We start from the raw sequence: 22,571 nt of genomic DNA, 5'->3' as shown, positions 1-22,571 counted from the left end.
CGAAGATTGAAGATAGGAAGGTGTAAACTCACAAAACCTCCTCTTATCTGTGTGGACCAGGATTGTCACCTTCAGGCTCCAGTGGCTGCACACCTGCACCTGATACACGGTCACTTTCTACACCTCTGACTCAGACTCCAGTGATTTATGAGATTTACTGAACCCCAGTCTGCGGCAGCTCCTGACACGATGCTGGGGCGCCACCACTGTTTGTGCCTGTTCCTCAGGGTCAGCAAAGCACAGGTGTCCAGTTATGCTGCTAGCTTTGATCGATTCCATCATCTTGAGGTAACCGCCTTTTCAAAAGGCCTATTTTCTGTTATTTAGACTGTGTATAACCAGGAATCCACCAAAAAAAAAATCAGGCGAGTCATTTCTGAAGTAAAATTCTTCAGTATTTTCAAATATCACTTCAGACAAATCCCGCTGCCTGTCCACTGTTCATAGCCCCATGGCTAAAAGTAGGGTCAGTGACCTAAACTTGATATCAAAGCTCAGTTCCCAAGGTCCATCACTCATTTACAAAGGACATTCTTGCATTTTGCTGGATCTTCAGGTGTTACCTCGTCGATGGGTGTTGTCCTGGTCCAAAATGGCTGCCTAGCTTCATGCTGAAGTGTGGGAGATGGGGGCCAGAATAACCTTCACCCATCACAGGGCTGACAGAACTTGACAGCCAGCAAAGGGCTTTGATTCTGAACACTTGCTGACTTCTGATAACATTTTGAGAAAGCTTTGTAGGCGATTGCTGTCACCAGAGTGGCAGTAAACCATTCTGTTGAGCAAATTGCTACAGAGCTCTGAAGGAGGGCGACAACAGTGTCATAGAGTTCAGTCCTGTCTGTGTGGAGTTTGCACGTTCTCCATGTGCCTGCCTGGATCTCCGGTTTCCTCCAACATTCCAAAGGTGTGTGGGTTGACTGGGCACAGAAAATTATTCCTAGTGTGTAGGTGAGAGGTGGAATCTGGAGGTAATGTGGGGAGGATTCGTAATGGGAGTAATGTAGGTAATAATATAAAATGGGGAGTCGTGTTTTACACTTAGAATAGGCATTACTGATAATACTGCACTCCCTCAGGCTTGCCATGAAGAATTAAAGTAGACTTTTAGAGTGGGACTTAAACCACAGCCCAGACTAATATGTGTAATTGTATATCTGTGTGTTTGTGTGTATGTGTGTATATATATATTATAATTATTAGTAACAAATTATTTCTCATCTGTAATTTTAAAATGGGCGTTATTTATAAGTAATTGTATCTTCTTTATACTTCTGACAATGCAGTGGCCAGTTTGCGATTGTGAAGAAGTGCAGCAAGAGAAGTGACGGGCTTGAATACGCAGCAAAGTTTATCAAGAAACGGCAGGTCCGAGCCAGTCGGAGAGGAGTGAGACGCGAGGAAATCGAGCGGGAGGTGAACATCCTGCAGCAAATCCAGCACCCGAATATTATCACCTTACATGACGTCTATGAGAACAAAACTGATGTGGTCCTCATTCTGGAATTGTGAGTAAGAGGGTTTCTTTTCCTGCTAATGGGATAATGAAAATCAAAGCAGGAGGATTAGGATTAACCATCCTGAATATTGTGTTGAAATGACTCCCTAAATGTTGAGAATTATTTCGGCCGCTGCTAATTAACTAGTACTTCTCAAGTGTAAGTCTGTGCATCTCTAATTGTTCACATTTTTATGCTTTAATTATTCTTCCTCATCTGTGTAATGCTTGCATTTTTCCAATCTTTCCTATTTCTCTTTCTCTCTTTCTTTCCAAAACTATCTACCTGGCATCAAGGTAAGAGGTGGAATACACTATAATGCAAATTCAATAATGAACATTTACATGGGATCATTCAAAATAATTTAAAAATGAATCACATTTCATTATAAATATATAATAGAAGCATTTTCTGCTTTAATTTGTAAATTTAGTCTCCAAATTGTAAATTGGTGTCTTTGGCATATTTCTCCTCCCTGAGTGCAGTTTCCTGCCTCTCTCTGGTGTTCTCCAGTCCTTTCATTAAAGATTCCCCATTAACAGCCCATTTCTTTATCCGAACTATCAACCATGTCATCCAATCTCTGTCTTTATGGGTCAGTGGCCCCATAGTTCAATTACATTTACATTAAGTCATTGTGATTTATTGTTCAAATGTCTTGGCCACACTACAAGCTTTTGCTATCCTACATGGTACTTCTTGCAAACCTCCTCGCTACTGATCCCAATTTGATATTGATAAAATAGGAAAATACAAACGAAGCTGAGAAGCAGAAAGTGAAACATTTTAATCAACACTTCCAATTGATAGTTATCTGAGGCACTAACTCAGGGAGACAGTGCTAAGAAAAAAGACTTAAGATCAGTGGTGAGAGATCTAAAAGGTACATCAGGAGCAGGCTGTTCACAAAAAAAATCTGGTTTTCCAGCCAAGATGATGGCTGAAAACTCCTGTGGCAGAAAAAATGGATGACACTTGATCTCGAGATGATCCAGGTTGAGTGAGCAGAACTGGGACATAACTGCCAAGATTGTGCTCCACAATAAATTAATCATAAAGTATACTCCACCTCGTTTGCCTTTCCTCTCTTTGTGGAGAGTGGTGAAGCACAGATTCATGTCGGTGGATGTGAGCCATGTTTCCGTGAAGCACAGTAGATAGCAATCCCTGATGTCCCCCTGGTACAGCAATCTTGCTCCAAGGTCTTCAGTTTTTTTTTTTCCCCAGAGACTGTACGTTCACCAGCAGGATAGTCAGGCGTGGAAGTCCTTTGAGGTCTTAATGGCAACATCTTCACAGCCTTGGGATATCTCAACTATGTAACTATTTCACAGCAATGGAGTGGTTTTAAGTGCAGTCACCACTGTTGTATAGCTGCAAATTTGTCACAGAAACCTGGCCCTTCAGCCCACCATGTGCAAACCTACTGTTGCAACCATCTACAGTATATCAATCCCATTTACTTATATTAGCTGCATAGCTTTGTTGCCTTGGGAGCTGCTTGTTCACAGCAAGATTTCCTGAGAGTTGTGAGACTTGGTGCCATTGATTGGGATATACATTTGGGGCAGGTTATGGAGTCTGCTGTGCGAACATCGGATCTTAGCAATGGAGATAGCTTGAGGGTTCAGATTCTGGAAGCATGAAATACAAACACTAAATGCTAGAAACACTCAACAGACCAGCCAGCATCTGTGGAAAAAGAAACACAAATAACATTTCATTCCTAGACCTCTCATCAGAATGGTCTAACAAAAGGTTCTAGAACTGAAACGTTGCCTCATTTTCTCTCCTGCTGCAGGAACAATGTTATTAAGCTGGAATGAGTGCAGAAAGGGTTTATAAGGACGTTGCCAGGTAAACTCTCTAAACCCGGTAACTGACAAACAACACCTAGTTTGCTCGTGCCCTTGTGCCTACTACTGGCAGCTAGTTCCAAACATACATCTCACTTTAAGTGAAGTATTTGCCCCTCATGTCCCTTTTAGATCTTTAACCTCTCACCCTAAACCTAAGCTTTTTAATTGCCATTCCCCTGCGGAGAGGGAAATAAAGACTGTATGTGTTCACCTTCTCTATACACCTCTGCAAAGTCACTCCTCAATTGCCTTTGTTGCAAGGAATGAGGTTCTAGCCTTCCCAAATTCTCCCTATAACTTGGACCCTCAAGTCCACACAGTGACACTGTAAATCTTTCCTGTACTCTTTCCAGTTTAATGATGTTGTTCCTATAACAGGGCAACTGAAACAGAACACGGGAGTAAAGAGTCTGGCCTCTTTTTCTCATAAGCAAATCCTTGATCAAATCAGCACCTAATGCTTAATCCAAGAATGTTTCAAAGTGCCAGCATTCGGTCGTGTCTGTCATCAGTCATAATGGTTGATTGATTCCTCAGGCATCCGATCAAATAGGGGACTTCATTTCATACTTGTAAAGCATTACGCCTGTTTTTTGATAACTTCATCAAGCAGGAAATAAACAGCACCATATGGCACCAGGAAGTTAGCCTGTGTCACCGCGCTGTCCAAATGCACTTGTGGAAACAATAAAGCAGGCTTTCCTCTGTGGATCACTGCTTTTGGTTCTTTGGCATTTCAGCCTGTAACGTCTGCAAGCTCTTTGGCCTTGAAGAACATAACTGGTTTTGCCATGTAGGTGTAAACCCTATTTACATTGACGGGAAATTAAGGGGAGGGGTGGGCTACCTGGCCTCTTAGCCTGCCCCATGAATCTGTATAATCATGGTGATCTAACCCAGGCTTCATCTCCTCACATTAGTAGCTGCCAGGATAATCAAGAACACCACCCACCAAGCCAACACACTTTTTGTCCCTCTTCCCTCCGGGAGAAGGCTCAGGAGCTTGAAGACTCGTGCGGCCAGATTTGGGAACAACTTCTTTCCAACTGTGATAAGACTGCTGAATGGATCCTGACCTGGATCTGGGCCATACCCTCCAAATATCCGGACCTGCCTCTCAGTTTTTTGGACTACCTTACTTTCCATTTTTCTATTTTCTATTTATGATTTATAATTCAAATTTTTAATATTTACTATGGGTTTGTAATCCAGGGAGCGGGAAGCACAGAATCAAATATCGCTGTTATGATTGTTTGTTCTAGTATCAATTGTTTGGTGACAATAAAGTATAAAGTATAAAAGTATTAGTATTGAAGAAGTCACCTTCGTGTTTGAGAGGTTCTCTTCCCCCTCTACTTTGCCCCACTGGCCAGCCAGTTGCAATCCAACAATAGAGAATCCCGCAGTAGGGGTCCATTATCAGCACTGGTGTTGAGGATTGGGCAGCTCTCCCTCAGTGGACTTTTGCATGAATTCACTTGGCCCATCAAAGGAAAATTTTTATTGGGCTTTCAGCTCACCAGGCTGAGCATGACAATATAGCGTTGCAAAGTTAATTTGTGAAACAACTTCTTTAGTTAATGGTAACCTATAAGTAGTACCAATTATACATAATAACTAGTGTAGCATGCCTCACAGGATGTCAGAGCTTATAATCTCCTGACAACAGGAGAAAATGCCGATTAGAGCATGAGGAACATTACATAAGCAGTTAATAACCACGGAAGGTTTGAATCTGTGTACTCTGGACAAATCAAATTGGAAAACATAGCTTGGAGGATGAGTTCAAAGCAGCAAAAGATCCAAAGTACTGGTGATTTTTATTGCCCAACACGGGATCTAACAAGCCAAAACTAAGAGATTTTATTCAGAAGTCTGTTAGTTACCTCACTGTCAGATTCAGATTCAAAACGTACAGTGCAAAGTGTCGTCTGCGTTAACAAACAACCCAGCCTAAGAATTTGCTGGGGGCAGCTGGTAAATATCACCACACATTCCAATGCCAATATGACATGCCCATAATGTTCAGCGCAAGAACACAAACAACAACAATAACAGCAAAACAAGCCCATTTCCCACCCATCCACCTATCCACATACTCACTACACAGAATTCCACTCACATTCCCACCCACTCACATACACAGAATCCCACTCACAGACACAGAATCCCACTCACAGACACAGAATCCCACTCACATTCCCACCCACTCACATACACAGAATCCCACTCACATATACAGAATCCCACTCACAGACACAGAATCCCACTCACAGACACAGAATCCCACTCACAGACACAGAATCCCACTCACATATACAGAATCCCACTCACAGACACAGAATCCCACTCACGGACACAGAATCCCACTCACAGACACAGAATCCCACTCACGGACACAGAATCCCACTCACGGACACAGAATCCCACTCACAGACACAGAATCCCACTCACATTCCCACCCACTCACATACACAGAATTCCACTCACATATACAGAATCCCACTCACAGACACAGAATCCCACTCACAGACACAGAATCCCACATATTCCCAGCCTCCCACCCACTCATTCACATACACAGGCTCCAACTTCAAAACAGGCCACCTCCAGTCCTTGCCCCTGGACTCGCAGACACTGGGGCCTCATAACCTGCGACCTCCCTCAAACTTTCTGATGAAGTATCTGATAGTCCCTTCCGGGGCAGTTCTAGTTGCATCGTTACCAACTGACTTCTGTTTACTGACACATCAGTCCTTGTCTGCAAACGTTAAGGCATGGACCTCCCACTGCCAACAGAAAGACACAATTTCTCTCAGGCCCTCTTAAAAATATAACCCCAAATAACTCCCCTCCTGTTCCCACAGCACAACTCTGGAAGCTATGGTGAGGGTGGGAGGGAGGTGCCTTGCTGAGATTTTTCCCTCATTGTCATCCTAATGATTTCTCTAAATCAGAGGATTCGCAAATCCCACTTTCCCGATTCCGATAGGTGACAAAGTGCCTCTTAGGGCAGTTGTTTTGCCTGAAACCAGGTGCTTCCATCCGTGCCATTAGAGTTGTGTGGTTGAACTGTTTGGAGTCTGAGCCAACGATGAAAAGTTCGGTTACACTAATCCCATTTACTTTCCCATTCACCTTTCCGTACATCCCTTCAGATTCAACCCACACACTAGGGGCAATTTTCAGTGCAAACTAACCTACCAACTGGCACGTTTTTGAGACGTGGGAGGAAAGCAGAGCACTACGTGACCACAGCCCAGTCACGGGAAGAACGTGCAAACTCCACATAGTCAGTGCCCTTGGTCAGGGTGGAATGCAGGTTACTGGAGCTGTACGTCAGTGGCTCCTGTGTCGCCCTGTTTCCAGGAAGCTGATGCAGAAGTCTCCTAACACTCAAGCACTACAGAAGAAGGTGTCTGGAGGACTACAGTAATACATGACCGACCTTGTGAGTTGCAGGTCTCCAGAGAGTAAATCGGCAGTAATGAAAACCTAGTGCTTGAGAAGAAAGAACCACTGATTTCCTGGAAATCAGAGACAAACTGAGGCCTGTGCAGCTGAGAGCAGCATTTCTTCAGCTCAGTTTAGCTCCTTACACTTTTTAATTTCTATAAGTGCCCTTACTGGCCCGAACTGCACAGGCCCCTATATCTTGTCACCCTCTTCAATGGTAACTACCTGGCCCAACTAGTCCATACACTTGCATGTGCAGGAACGTAGATTTGATCTGAGCAGGATTGGCTGTTTGCAACTATCGTCAACATTAGACAAAAACATTTTAAAGAGAAAAGCCTGAACTGTTAAGGCTCATTCATTCCTGTAGGTTAATGATACGGCTTAAGGAAATTATTGGGTTTTGGAAATTAATTGGTTGCACTTTTACATTTTGAATAGCATCCTTGGCTAACTTCTATACTTACTGATAAACAGGAGTACAAAGAAGGGACTAAGGAGCCACTATTTTGAAGTTGAGCAAAAGCAGAAACAGGTATGTAGGCAAAGCCAAGCAAGAGAGGAATGCCAGAAGGTAACATGAGTCAGGCAAGGGGATGGATTGAACATGACGATATTTAGCTGTGCTGTACATTCCAGATAGCAAAGGTGAGCTGAATAATGTGGCCATACTGTGGGGCTTGCATGTGTTTAGCTGAAATGTACACAATTTCTTCAGTACGTGGGAAATGGGTTCTCTCCCTGTAACAGAGAATGCATGTTTAATGGTAACTTTTTCCGGGGGGGAGGGGTGGAATTGAACAGATTCCTGAGAAGGAAATATTGTTGGGCTGTACATAGAACATAGAAACCTATAGCACATTAAGCACAAAATAATCTGCAGATGCTGGGGTCAAAGCAACACTCACAGCATGCCGGAGGAACTCAGCAGGTCGGGCAGCATCCGTGGAAAAGATCGGTTGACGTTTCGGTCCTGACGAAGGGTTCCAGCCCGAAACGTCGACCGATCTTTTCCACGGAAGCTGCCCGACCTGCTGGGTTCCTCCAGCGTTTTGTGACTATAGCACCTTATAGGCTGTTCAGCCCACAATGTCATGTAACCTACTCTAGAAACTGCCTAGAATTTCCCTTCCGCATAGCCCTCTATTTTTCTAAGCTCCGTGTACTTATAGTCATAGTCATACTTTATTGATCCCGGGGGAAATTGGTTTTCGTTACAGTTGCACCATAAATAAAAAATAGTAATAGAACCATAAATAGTTAAATAGTAATATGTAAATTATGCCAGTAAATTATGAAATAATAATTGGCTCAGGGTGTCTGACCCTCCAAGGGAGGAGTTGTAAAGTTTGATGGCCACAGGCAGGAATGACTTCCTATGACGCTCTGTGCTGCATCTTGGTGGAATGAGTCTCTGGCTGAATGTACTCCTGTGCCCACCCAGTACATTATGTAGTGGATGGGAGACATTGACCAAGATGGCATGCAACTTAGACAGCATCCTCTTTTCAGACACCACTGTGAGAGAGTCTAGTTCCGTCCCTACAACATCACTGGCGAGTTTGTTGATTCTGTTGGTGTCTGCTACCCTCAGCGTGCTGCCCCAGCACACAACAGCAAACATGATAGCACTGGCCACCACAGACTCATAGAACGTCCTCAGCATCATCCGGCAGATGTTAAAGGACCTCAGTCTCCTCAGGAAATAGAGACGGCTCTGACCCTTCTTGTAGACAGCCTCAGTGTTCTTTGACCAGTCCAGTTTATTGCCAATTCGTATCTCCAGGTATTTGTAATCCTCCACCATGTCCACACTGACCCCCTGGATGGAAACAGGAGTCACCGGTACCTTAGCTCTCCTCAGGTCTACCACCAGCTCCTTAGTCTTTTTCACATTAAGCTGCAGAGGCTCTTATCCAAAAGACCCTGTTGTATCTGCTTCCATCACCACCGCCAGCAGTGCATTCCACGCACCCACCACTCTCTGTGTGAAAAACTTACCCCTGACATCCCCTCAGTAGCTATTTCCAAGCACCTTAAAACTATGCCCCCTCATGCTAGCCATTTCAGCCCTGGGAAAAAGCCTCTAACTATCTACATGATCAATGCCCCTCATCATCTTGTACACCTCTATCAGGTCACCTCTCATCCTCCGTCGCTCCAAGGAGAAAAGGCCTATTCTCCTAAGGTATGCCCTTCAATCCAGGGAACGTCCTTGTAAATTTCCTCTGCACTCTCTCTATAGTATCCACATCTTTCTTGTAGTGAGGTGACCAGAACTGAACATAGTACTCCAAGTGTGGTCTGACCAAGATCTTGTATATATGTAAATTGTACAAGATAGTGAAGAGGAAAAAGAAGGCATCAGTGCAAAGAAAATGACAACCAGATATGAGTCCATGGTAAGACAAGAGTTGGTCCGCAGTGTTCCATTGCTGAGGTGGGGTTAGGGCTGTGCAGTCAATCAGATGGCTGTAGGGTAGTAGATGTTCCTCAACCTGGTGGTGTGGGACTTCAGGTTTCTGTACCTCCTGACTTGCAGTTGCAGTGAGAGGAGGACGTGGTTAGATGTTGGCATTCCTTGATGATAGACGCCATCTCCTTGAGGCAGAGGCTTTCAGTGGTGCGTGAGGGCTGTGCCCGTGACGTGGGAGGGCTGTGTCTACTCTCTTCTGCAGCCTTTTGTGTTCCTGTGTGATGGAATTGCCAAATCAGTCAAGATACTTTCAACAGAGCAGCTGTAGGAGTTTGGTACAGTATTTGTTAACATGCCAATCTCCGTAAGTTTCTAAGGCAGTCAAGACACTGGTTCACCTTTGTGATTTAGATGAGGCTTGAGTGGTTGCCATTTCAAAGAGACTGCACAGCTGTGATAGTTGAGTCTTTTTTCTTTTGTGCAGGATTCTGTCACCTAGACACTGAATGAAAACAAAGAGTGACGGTAACTTAGGGATAATTTGTGCCAAACAGGTTTTGTTGCTGTTTTCCCCAGTTCCTATCAAGAAATGCCTTTTGGGAAGGAAATTGGACTGTTAACCTCTTATGGTTCAGCCTGGATGGTGCACGTTGGAGACAGCATCCACCGGACTTACTGACAGAACTGACTCGATAGATTGCAACCTCCAACCCACATGAGCTCGCATTTAAACAGGGAGCTCATCTTAAAGCCGCATCTGAATCAAGAAGTGCCCGCTGTAGCATGTATGTCTATTGTCTTGAGCAGTGTCACGTTAAATTTATTGTCCAGACAACGATAGCAGAGCACGAACGCGAGGTGCAGTGGTCCCAAGGCGCTGACCATCGCTGTGAAACAATGTTAGGCGCAGTCACGGGACTTTGGTACCAAGTGGGTCCCATCAGTCTCAGCTGATTAACCCCTTTTGCACTCCTCCCTCTCTTCTTCACCCTGTCCCAGCTTCTCTCTCCTGCGTGTCAACTCACCGGGGGTGGGGGGGGTGGTGGAAAGGAAAAAACATTCTTAAAGCAAGGGCGTCTCATCTGAGTAATCCTTTAACACCCAATCTCATGTCACTGCACAACACAACAAATAAATCCAATTTATTTGTTCCTTGTTATGTGTGAGTCACAGAAACACTGAAGTGTAAGTCAAGATGATTCGGCACAGGAATTTCTGTGTCTTCTATTTCTGAGGTGTCTTCTCCAGGCCTGGGGTGCATAGCACAGTGAATACTATCGGTGCTGTTGTGTTCGATAAGGAAGGACATAAAGTGACGGCTTAAGGCTGATTTATACTTGTGCGCACGGGCTACGCCGTAGGTCCGATTTATACTTTTGCGTAGCCCTACGCCATAGCGTGTATCCGTAGTTGTGTCTGCGTTGCTCTGCAATTCACCGCCAAAACACTAGTTGTCAGTGGGGTTTCTATGCCACTGTGTTGAGTTTCTTCATGAGAGACATGGACGAGGAAATGCATTTCAAATATTTTTGGATGTCGGCAGGTAGATTTGACGATTTGTTTCATCGTCTCCAACTATTTATTTCACATCAGTGTACAGACATGATGGAGAAAAGCAACTGGAAATGCGTAGGAGGAAATGCCATGCTACCAAGCGGACCAATCACAGTTGCTGTGGTCTGTGTCGCTACAACGCGTGAGTTACTTTTTTGGGGAGGTGCATGTCACCCTATGACATGGGGTACCCGGTATCTATGGCATACATTTGACACAGAAATATAAATTGGGCTTTAGCCGACACTTCTTGGCAACGAATCAATTGATAGCAGCAATTGCAAAGCGTGTAACTTTCACAGTGGGCATCAGGTAGATTTCTGTGGAATATGACGCAGCCCATATGGTAAAAAGATATAGGAAAAGGGGAGGCAAGATATTACAGAGGTGGGTGTGTGTGCGTGTGTGTGTATAGAAAGGAGTAGGCAAGACACCACTGGTGTGTGTACAGAACCACGTGGGTCAGGTTGATTACTGATTGGAAAGGTATGTAATTTCAACACCATTAAAGGTGTTGTACCTTGACTGTAAATAAACAACATTATTTACCTGCTCTTTGTTGCTATCATGAATAACGTCAGTCTTCAGTGGTGCAATGATTGGCAATCGGTGATACCGCTGACGCAGGGAGATAATACCAACTCTCCGCACGATAGTTATTTAATAAACAGTAGGAGGGAGTGGCTACGAAAAATCATGTTCAGTCAATAAAATACTTAAAGCTAACGCACTCCTGGTTAAAGATATTATGCTGAGATAAATGCCTGTATGCTGTACACAGCTGTTTGCATTTATACATTTTCTACACAAGAAGAAATACGAACTGAATCAGATAAAAATGGTTAAGGAATCAAAGAAGGCATTACTAGGAAAGGTCACAAATCCCACCCCCCCCAGGGCAAGGCCTTACGGGAGAGAAGTGGGGAAATGCAACCTGGAGCCCAGTTACATGGCACTGGTGTTCCTGGAACAGAAGGAAGTTACCAGGAAAGGATGTTATGAGGATTAACAGTAAAACCCCAATAATTCAGCATTTGAACAGAGGTAACTACTTAAATCATGTACGTTTTTATTCAGAGTATAATTAAGCAACAGCCAGAGAAAGTGGCCGCAGCAAGTACAGTTGTTGTTGTTTAGTCGAGTCCGACTCTCCGTGACCATGGGATTTTTGTGGCAAGATACAGAAGTAGATTGCCAGGCCTTTCTTCCACACAGATACTGCTGCTGCCCGGGTTGGGACCCGGCTGAGTTTGAACTCAGGGCCATCCGCCTGGAAGTTTAGTGTTGATACCACTACACCACCAGCCAGCCAAGTCCAATAACAATAGTTAAAAGGCATGTGGACAGGTACGTAGATAGGGGAGGTTTGGAGGGACATGGGCTAAATACGGGTAATGTTATTTCAAGTTTAATACACATTCAGAGTGTTATTAGACCTGATTATGGCTTATCCAGTATCGGATGTGAGGTCACAGCAGTTGAGGTAAGGATAGAAACCACTGGGGCACATATGAAGTTGGCCCTGATAATGTTGTCAGGATTTGCATGCAAGAGAACATCAAGGCTCTGTCCTCGGTGTGAAAATCAGGAAGAGAAACCATGGCCGAGGAAGGGACTGGATGGATAAAAATGGAACCAATGATGGCATTTTGAAATAGATCATGTGGGGTGTTGACCATGTTAAAGGCTGCAGAGAGGAGAGGAGAAGGGTTGTGCACAATTGAGAATGATGTAAACAGACCACAGACGCTACACTGCTGAAGAAAGGAAGGTGATAATGTAAAACATTAAAGGAGAGTGAGGCATGTGGAATCAGATGAGGGAGGGGAAATGGTTTGTAAAGTTTATAGGGAGTGGGATGATTGGGGGCAGAGGGTTGGAGGAGGGTAACAAAAATGGAAGGATGAGGCAAGTCATATGGGGAGAGAGGGAGGATGCGAGAGCTCAGGGTTACAAGAAAATGGAAATTCAGTATTCATACCATTGAGTTACACTCAGCCCACGGTGCTGGTCTTCCAGTTGTTTGGCCCCACTGACAGTGGAGGAGGCTAAGAATGGACAGGTCAGTGTGGAACTGAAGTAGCAACTGGGAGCTGTCATTGTAGACAGTGCCCAGCAGACCAATTGTCTAGTCTACTGTGTAGAGGAGGCCACGTGGGGAGCAGTAGAGGATGTTAGAGGAGACATTTGTGAATCTTTGCTTTAGAAAGTAAATGCTCTTTGAAATGTGGGAAAAGTGGAATTGGAATGGTTAGTTGGCAATGTTACCAGGCTATTTGAAGGAGAGTTGTAATGAAAGCTTGAGTTATGTTATGTCAAAAAGTTATGTTATGAATAACTTTTGATAACAAACCAGTGTAGAAGATGGGAAAGGATATTGGATTAACAGTTTAATATTAAATGGCAGGAGGAGAAGAGGCAGGAATCTTGGAGAGAAGGACTGTTAGATCAAAGCAAGGTTAACAGAGATTTCAAAGCTTGTATTGAGGGAGTGGTTCCAAGAGGGCAATGACTTTGGCAAAACCTGGATGATGAAATGGGATGAAGTTGAAGGTAGGGAGTGTGGGCACGTGGCCAAGTGCTTAAGGCATTGGACTAGCGACCTGAAGGTCGTGAGTTCAAACCCCAGCCAAGGCAACGTGTTGTGTCCTTGAGCAAGGCACTTAATCACACATTGTTCTGCGATGACACTGGTGCCAAGCTGTACAGGTCCTAATGCCCTTCCCTTGGACAACATTGGTGTCTTGGAGAGGGGAGACTTGCAGCATGGGCAACTGCTGGTCTTCCATACAACCTTGCCCAGGCCTGCGCCCTGGAGAGTGAAGACTTTCCAGGTGCAGATCCATGGTCTCGCAAGACCAACGGATGCCTTTATTGAAGGTAGGGAATGCACACAGAGGCCAAGGGGCTGTTCTAGGGGAATCTAGTTGCTGAGGTTTAGGAGCAAAAGAGAGATGAGAGGAGCAGAACAAAGTCAGAAGGTTTGGATTTCTATACACATTTAATTTGTTCTGTGAATGATGGAAAGTGTTTCCAATTCAGGTGTAACTTGATTAACACGGCTGCTTTTCAAACTGACCTCATTGAAGGAGGACATTTCTCACGAGGTTTATAGACGGTCATGTAAGCATAGGTGAATGTGGATCGAGAACCTCTGGAGGGAAGGCCCCAAAATCCTCGGCTTTGCCTGCTGCTGGCGGCCAGGGCTGGGGTCGAAGCACTCAGCAGAGATGGTGCTCGGTGTCGGAGGGCTGGTCGGAGGCTCGAAGTTTTCGGACGGATTCCAGAGTCAGACTGTGGTCAGGCATGGCAGAGAGAGTTTTCTTCCTTTTTCCATCTGCGTGAGATGTGGGACTTTCGAGAGACTTTGGAATTTTTTACCATGCCCATGGCCTGTTCTTCATCAAGTTACGGTATTGTTGCACTGTTGTAACCATATGTTATAATTATGTGGTTTTTGTCAGTTTTTCAGTCTTGGTCTGTCTTGTGTTTCTGTGATATCACACCGGAGGAATATTGTATCATTTCTTAATGCATGCATTACTAAATGACAGTAAAAGAGGACTGCATGTCCTCATAATCTAATCTAATCTAATCATGTGACTGCAGAAGGGATTAGTTTAATTTGTTATTATAGTTGACATAAACGTGATGGGCCAGCTCGTCTATGCCGGTGCTGTACTGTTCTATGTTCTATGGCAACCACCACCATAATCTACCTTCCCTCCAATACTCTCCCCATCCTCCCAGCTCCCACTAGACAGATAACAGGGTGGAAAGGCTGGTTGAGACATCAGTGTTGGCCCTCTGTAGATGCAGTATTCCTGCTGAGAGTTTGTGTCAGTGTGACCAAACTGCAGAGATACTGGATTAGACCTACTGGAAATTACATCCGACATAGAAATCTACAGAACATTACTGGCCCTTTGGCTCACAATGTTGTGCCAAGCATGTAACCTACTCTAGAAACTGCGTAGAATTACCCTACTGCATAGCCCTCTATTTTTCTAAGCTCTATGTACCTATCTAAGAGTTTCTTAAAAAACCTTATTGTATCCACCTCTACCACTGTCACCGGCAGTGCATTCCACACACCCACCACTCTCAGTGTGAAAAACTTACCCCCGGCATCCCCTCTGTACCTACTTCCAAGTACCTTAAAACTATGCCCCCTCATGCTAGCCATTTCAGCCCTGGGAAAAAAACCTCTGGCTATCCACATGATCAATGCCTCATGCATGTAATTGTGGGAAATAAAGTAGATGCTTTAGATCTTGGAGACATACTAGTTGCTTGTTTTGTGGTGAAGTATTTCTATGAGGAGCCCAGTAATTAGTGTTTGCATTGACTTGGTAACAGGGAATAGTGACACTGTCTCCCTGTCCTGTGCCGGCCTGCTTTGCCCTCATATTGACCTGCTTATCTGCTGGTGGTGAGAGTCGTATTGGGAATTGCGGTGCGTGGTTTGAATCTATTAATGGTCTGATCATTCCCGTTTCATCAAAGAGTAGATGGTGTTTCACAACTGTGCCCAGGATGTGCTTTGTCTTTCAGCTGTTGTTGGAAAAATAGCACTAAGTGTCAAGCAGACTGAAAGCAGGAAGCACTGAAGTTGGTCAGTAGGTCAGGAAGCAGCGATGTGGAGAGATAAAGGGCTGATGAACTTGAAAAATTTAAGAAGTATGTTTAAAGTTGCAGATAGAGGGAGAAATGGAGAGGGCAATGGGAATATTGGGCGGAGAACAATGTGCCAGGTAATGCGAAGTTTTTAGTGTTAATAGATGAAAGAGAATGAGGGCAGTTATAGAGAAAGGTGCACATCCTGGAACAACACAGCACAGACCTGGAAATGCAGACACCTGAAACACTAGAGAAATTTTTTTTTGTAATTTATTTTTTATTGAATTTCATCATCAAACAAACATTTCCATAAGAACAACACACACAAAAGTTGCCAGTGAACGCAGCAAGCCAGGCAGCGTCTATAGGAAGAGGTACAGTCGAAGTTTGTATTTCAGATACCGTACATATATATCATATAATCATTTTGTCATTTAATAATGGACTGCATAATATCTGTCTGAGGTATACACATAGAAAGGAGAGGAAAGAAAGAACAATCAAAAGAAGAAAACTATGTACAGAGTAGAGAGTGATTTTTTTTTACAACATATTCATTGACTTCTGAGAATAAAATCGGGCCTATGAGGTGTTATGTAGTTAAACCATTTTTTCCAGTATGAATAAAATTGTTCCAAACTTATGATTAACAGATGCTGTTATCTTCTCCATTTTGTAAATGTTCATTGTAATTTCCATCCATACATTTAAAGTTGGGCTCTCCTGAGAGAAATTAGCTTCATTTGTCTCACGTATTTGTCACTAGATTCTGCAACGGTTCCAGAGGATTGGTAAATTGCAAATGTCACTCCACTCTTTAAGAAAGGAGGGAGGCAGAAAAGAGGAAATTATAAGCCAGTTAGCCTAACCTCAGTGTTTGGGAAGATGTTGGAGTCCATTATTAAGAACGAGAGTTCAAGGTGAACAGGTTTGGGCCGCTTACTGAAGAAAAATGTGCTGACATTGGAAAAGGTCCAGAGGGGGGTCTTGAGGATGATTCTGAGAATGATGGGGTTAACATATGAGCAGCACATAATGACTCTGGGCCTGTACTCGCTGGAGTTTAGAAGAATGAGGGGAAGTCTCATTGAAACCTATCGAATATTGAAAGGCCCTGATGGAGTGAATGTGGAGAGGACGTTCCCTGTAGTGGGTGGCTATAGGACCAGAGGGCACAGCCTCAGAATAGAGGGACATCCACTTAGATCAGAGATGAGGAGGGATTTCTTTAGCCAGGGGGTGGTGAATAACGGAATTCTTTGCCACAGGTGGCTGTGAAGGCCAGGTCATTGAGTGTGCATAGAGCAGAGATTGATAGGTTCCTGATTAGTTGGGGCGTTAAAGGTTACAGGAAGAAGAAAGGAGAATGAGAAGGATAATAAATCAGTCATGATAGAATGTTGCAGCAGACTTGATGGGCCGAGCAGCCAAATTCTGCTCTCATGTCCTATATTCTTATAGTCTTGTATATATTGAACCATAGAATGAAATGTGTCAAATCAAAGCAGCAAGGATTTTTCTGAGCAACCTGCAAGGGTCACCATGCACCCTGTGCCAACATAGCAAGCCCACAGCTCACTAGACCTAATATAACATTGTTGGAATGTGGGAAGAAACTGGAGCACCTGGAGGAAACACTCGGTCACACACCCCTCACAGACAGCAGTGGGAATCGAACCCCGATCTTACCAAAACGTGTGCTTACCGCTGTACTAGTGGTTACCCAACAAATCAGGCGGTACCTTTGGAGAAAGCAAAACTGAATTAAATGCGATGGTGACTTTACATCAGCCTGATCAGATGCACACAGGGTAGGCTGGTTATCCAAAACTGTTGTATTCAGTATTGAGTGTCAAGCACTGCATCAGGTCCAGAGGGGAGCTAAATGCAGTGTGCTTGCTCTTAGCCTGTCAGAATGTTTCACTTTAATGGGTTATTGCCTTGTGTTTATGTGACATATTACTGTAGCAATATTGTGTGACTAGAACTGACAGTGATGGTAGATTGGTGCTCTGTAGGGGATTTGGAACAGGGAACATATTGTGGTATTTAGAATGAAATATTGGGAGCATTCACAATCTGGTCATTATCCTCATAAACTAAATAATTGTGATAGGCTCGTAATATTATGCATGGTGTGTTTGTGCAGTGTTTTTGATTTCAGATGCACATTCATATTTTCTCTGCAAATAGGGTCCAATCAGATTATTACAGCCTTCTCATTCGGAAAATAACTGGGAGCGAAAGATGTGTAGGCCTGGTTAAACCAACTAATAGTTTTTCTGTAATGAATTTTAAAAGGGAATGAACAGTGATCGGTTGTAGAGCAATAAGTTGATCCAAGAATACCACATAGTTGAGGAGTTTAGATCATATCACCCCAAAAATATTATATTGTCTGAATATAGTCTTTTACCATTGAGATAGTAAGGTTAGAAATATGAAGATAGGATAGATGAATGTGAGGCTGAGGAACTGGTGCAAGAGGGAGAGATTCAGCTTTTGGATCTCTTTTGGGGCAAAGGTGACCCATAAAACTGTGACATGCTACCCTTGAATTAGAGGGGGGTCCAATGTTTGTTTGGGGAGATTTGCTAGAGCTATTCAGGAGGGATAAAAACTAGTTGAGCAGGGGGTGTGACCCAAACGATCATGTGGCAGATGAGAAAATTCAGGGAAATGTAGAAAGTAATGCAAGCAAATTCACTAAACAGGACAGGAAGCGAGGAATAGGTAACATTCCACTTCTTTAAAGCAAGAGTCCTGACAGGTAAGGCAGGTGAGTTTAGGGCATGTATTGGCACATGGGACAGGGATATCCCTGCTATCTCTGTAATATTGTTGAGGGGTGAGCTGGACTGGCAGCTCAGTGTGTTGGGGTATGAATGCTACCAGTGTGATAGAGCTGGAGGTTGGAGGAGGGAGGTTGCAGTATTGACCAGGAAGAACATCACTGCCAATTCTTAGAGAGGATATTTTGGGAGATGGTGGGTAGATGGGTAGAACTTGAGAATAAAATGGGGGTGATCACTTTGGGATTGTAATACAGATCTCTCAGTAGTCAAGTGGGAATTGGAGGAGCAAGTTCATCAAGAGATTGCAGGTAGTTATAGGAATAGCAGGGTGGTAATAGTAGACACTTTTAATGTAATACTGATCAGGACTACCATAGTGCTAACAGATTAAATGGAGCAGATTTAGTTAAAGGTGTCCAGGTAAGTTTTATTGAGCTATATGTAAATGACCCTACCAGAGAGGGGGCAACACTTGAACTCCCTTTAGGAAACAGAGTTGGGCAAATAACTGAAATGACAGTGGGGAGCACTTTGGGTCTAATTATCATAGTTCTATTAGTTTTAAAGTAATTAGATTAGATTGTGAAGACACGCAGTCCTCTTTTATTGTCATTTAGTAATGCCTGCATTAAGAAATGATACACAGGACAGACCAAGACTGAAAAACTGACAAAAACCACATAATTATAACATATAGTTACAACAGTGCAACAATACCATAACTTGATGTAGAACAGTCCATGGGCACAGTAAAAAAAAGTTCAAAGTCTCTTGAAAGTCCCACATCTCACGCAGATGGGAGAAGGAAGAAAACTCTCCCTGCCATGCCCGACCACAGTCCGACTCTGAGTCGTCCGAAAACTTCGAGCTCTGCTCAGCGGTCCGGCACCGAGTACCGAGCACCATCTCTGCCGAACGCTTCGACCCCAGCCTCGGTAGCCAGCAGCAGGCAAAGCCGGGGATTTTGGGGCCTTCCCTCCGGAGATTCTCGATCGCACAGTAGCAGCGGCAGCGAACCAGGCATTTCAGAAATTTCTCCAGATGTTCCTCTGTGCTTCTCATGTCTAATTAAGGAAAAAGATTAACTGGGTGGGTGACAAGTTAAAGTCCTGAGTTGGGGCCAGTCTAATTTTGGTGACATTAAACAGGAACTTGCAAAGATTGATTGGGAGAGGCTGTTAGCAGGTGAAGAGACATTTGACTAGTGGGGGCCTCTTAAAAAGTACCATACTAAATTAAACGTTGTATTGGAAAATAAACCTGGACACGAGATTGGATTTTCAGTGGGAGAGCATTTTGGGGACAATAATCATAAGTTTTCAGACAGAGATAGTTGAGGATATGACTGGACCTCGGGGAGTGGGGGGAATGTTAACTGGGAAAAGGCTAATTATACCAGTATTGGACAGGAACTGAGGAAAGTAGATTGGGAGCAGCTGGCATTGGGTAATTCTTTGTTTGACCAGATGGTCAGAATTCAGGAACAAAGGCAAAAAGGTAACTAGGGGCAGGATAGGATCATTCAAGGGCAAAGGAGGGAAATTGTCTGGAGCCAGAGGAAGTAGGTAAGGTATTAAATGAATACTTCACGTTATTATTCACCAAGGAGGAGGACATGGAAGATGGTGGGACCAGGGAGAAGTATGCTGGTGTTGTAGGACGTGTTGTTATCAGAGGTGTTGGGGATCATGAAGAACATTGAAGTGGATAAGTCCCCAGTGCCTAATGGTTATGTTACATTATTGAGAGGGGAGTTTGTTATGTCTGGACAGAGACCTTTGCCATAGACAGCGTCCCAGTGGACATCTTTCCTCTGTTTAAGAAGGATAATTGAGACAAACCAGAAATTGTCAGGCAGTGAGCCTCACATCAGTGATAGGGAAATTATTTAAGAAGATTCTTGGAGACAGGATCTATTCATATCTTGACGTTAAGGAGAATCACCATGGCTTTGAGCAGGAGAGGCTATGTCTTATAAACTTGATTGAGTTCTTTGAGGAGGTGACATAGATGATTGGTGAGGATGGGGCTGTGGATGTTGTACACATGGACTTTAGTGAAGCTTTTTACAAGATTCCTCAGGATAGGCTGATCCAGAAGATTAAGGCACATGGGATCCTTAAGACTCAGTAGACTGGATTCAAAACTGGCTTGGTCATAAACGACAAAGGGTAGAGGAGGGGAAGAGCAATTCAGAATGGAGATCTTTCACCAGTGATGTTCTGCAATGCTCAATGCTGGGACCTCTGTTGTTTATGTTATATATGTGAGTGATTGGGCAACAATATAGGTGGGCTGTTTAGTAAGCTTGCAATCAACACAAGCATTGGCAGAGTTGCGGATAGAAAGAGGAAGGATTCAGCAGGATATCGGCAGGTTGGGAAAGTTGGGCAGAGAAGTGGCAGGTGGGGCTTACAGATGTAAGCTGTGGAATTTTGAGATGTCAGATGCAAGAGGGAGGTACATGGCAGACGGTGCAGCTGCGTAGGCAGTTGGGTTGGGCACATTTGGAGCACGGTGTGCAGTTCTGGTCACCGCACTGTAGGAAGGATGTGGAAGCTTTGGTGCAGATCTGGCAGCTCAGTGCATTCGTCAGGTTGTTGCAGGAATAGAGAGTATCAGCTACAAGGAGAGATTGGATAAACTTGGATTGTTTTCTCTGGAGAAGTGGAAACTGAGGATGAGGAAGTTTGAATGAGGAATGCGGCTCATGGAGGAGAGCAGGACAACCACCTTCCCCACTTACTCAGCACAGTCCTGAGTATAAGGAACCAGTTCTAACCCCGTGCTACTGGACAGCAAGTCAAGATCCCAGTATTGGTTGGATGGGGGAGCTTGGGGGTAGGATAGGTCACAGCACTGGAAGAGGAACAAGTAGACCATCACTCAGCCTGGGCCCCTTGTGCTCTGTGAGTGGGGTCCTGCCCTATTGGACCTTTAGGACCGGTCTAGTGACAGGGACCTTACAGACACTGGCCCAGGAATTGGGCAACAGTGCCGGTCGAGTGCCCACTTCCACCCTGCTAGCGTCAAGCCATTCATGATGGCACTGGCAATACAACCTTTCTGGTGCTGAAGAGCAGTCGAGATGGGCTCAGTACCAGAAAAGCCACATCAGTTGGAGTTCGCACATGGTTTTGACAAGGAAACCATTCTTAATCTGTTGTACGGCTTTTGATTAACAGTGTACGAGGGGTGATTGATAAGTTCATGGCCTAAGGTAGAAGCAGTCAATTTTAGAAAACTTGGCACATTTATTTTTCCTACATTTACACACTTAGTCCAGTGGTCATGGAGCATACGGATCCCTTCTTTGTAGAAGTCGGCGTCTTGGACCTCCAGAAAGTGGTCCACAGCAGAGGTGATTGATAAGTTTGTGGCCTAAGGTACAAGGAAATGAGTTATACAGCTCTCGTTACATGCACGTGCAGTTCAACTCTTTGAGTGATTATGCAGAAAGTTTGAAGCTAATAACTCACCTCCTTCTACCTTAGGCCACGAACTTATCAATCACCCCTGCTGTGGACCACTTTCTGGAGGTCCAAGATGCTGACTTCTACAAAGAAGGGATCCGTATGCTCCACAACCGCTGAACTAAGTGTGTAAATGTAGGAGGGGACTATGTTGAAAAATAAATGTGCTAGGTTTTCTAAAATTGACTCCTCCTACCTTAGGCCACGTACTTATCAATCACCCCTCGTACAAAGATTAGATCAGCTATGTAGAAAGACTATGCCCAATGACAATTCATGGATTATCACATGACTAGGGCAGGAGATAGTCACTTGTGTCTGCACCCTATCCCACCCACATTTTGCACTCTGGACCCATAAGTGAGATAAGTCTTATGGAGTGTCCATTTAGTGATCAGTCTATGTACCTGAAACTGAAATCCTGTAACTAAAATTAGCTTCACAAAACCATAACCTAGCCTTCAAAAAAACTCTTCTCTTTCAGCAGTAAACGCTCTGAATAGGTTTTCCTTTTCAGAAAAACCTTTAGTATTTCTAATTGAGTCTTTTAAATATGCTACCCGAGAGACTAAATTCAAAGCACTCCACTCAAACGTAGTAACATTTATATTCGCAAATGTAATCACATTTGGAAGGACAATTAAGTGTAATTGAAATCTCCTTGTACAGCGCTGTGTAAAAACTTAGATTTCTGCTTACTGGGGATTACCTGGATTTTCCATTCTACTGTAGCCCCATAAAATATATCTCAGAGGAACTTGGATATTATAAATGCCAGTGTGAAACTTGAGTGGTGTTCAGCTTTTACCTTAATCATGTTATTATCCTGTGTGGCAACACTGTTGTTAGTATTTGCTCCGTTTACACCACACAAATTTTAGTAACCTGAGAGATTCCAT

General features: G+C 43.9%; 1 protein-coding gene across 3 annotated transcripts in view; it reads left to right on the top strand.

Annotated features, from left to right (window-relative positions):
* The window catches only part of dapk2b (death-associated protein kinase 2b), a 161,448-nt gene that overhangs the window by 83,215 nt on the left and 55,662 nt on the right, over window positions 1–22,571 (top strand). For all 3 annotated transcript variants that reach the window (XM_072282236.1, XM_072282234.1, XM_072282235.1), the window contains one exon: window positions 1,287–1,508. In XM_072282236.1, the coding sequence (XP_072138337.1) occupies window positions 1,287–1,508 (222 nt within the window). The remainder of the gene's footprint in view (window positions 1–1,286; window positions 1,509–22,571) is intronic.

Source organism: Mobula birostris, chromosome 18 (genome assembly GCF_030028105.1).
Source record: "Mobula birostris isolate sMobBir1 chromosome 18, sMobBir1.hap1, whole genome shotgun sequence".
NCBI lineage: Eukaryota > Metazoa > Chordata > Chondrichthyes > Myliobatiformes > Myliobatidae > Mobula > Mobula birostris.
Note: the sequence above shows the minus strand (reverse complement) of the source record. Positions and strands in the feature narration are given on the sequence as shown.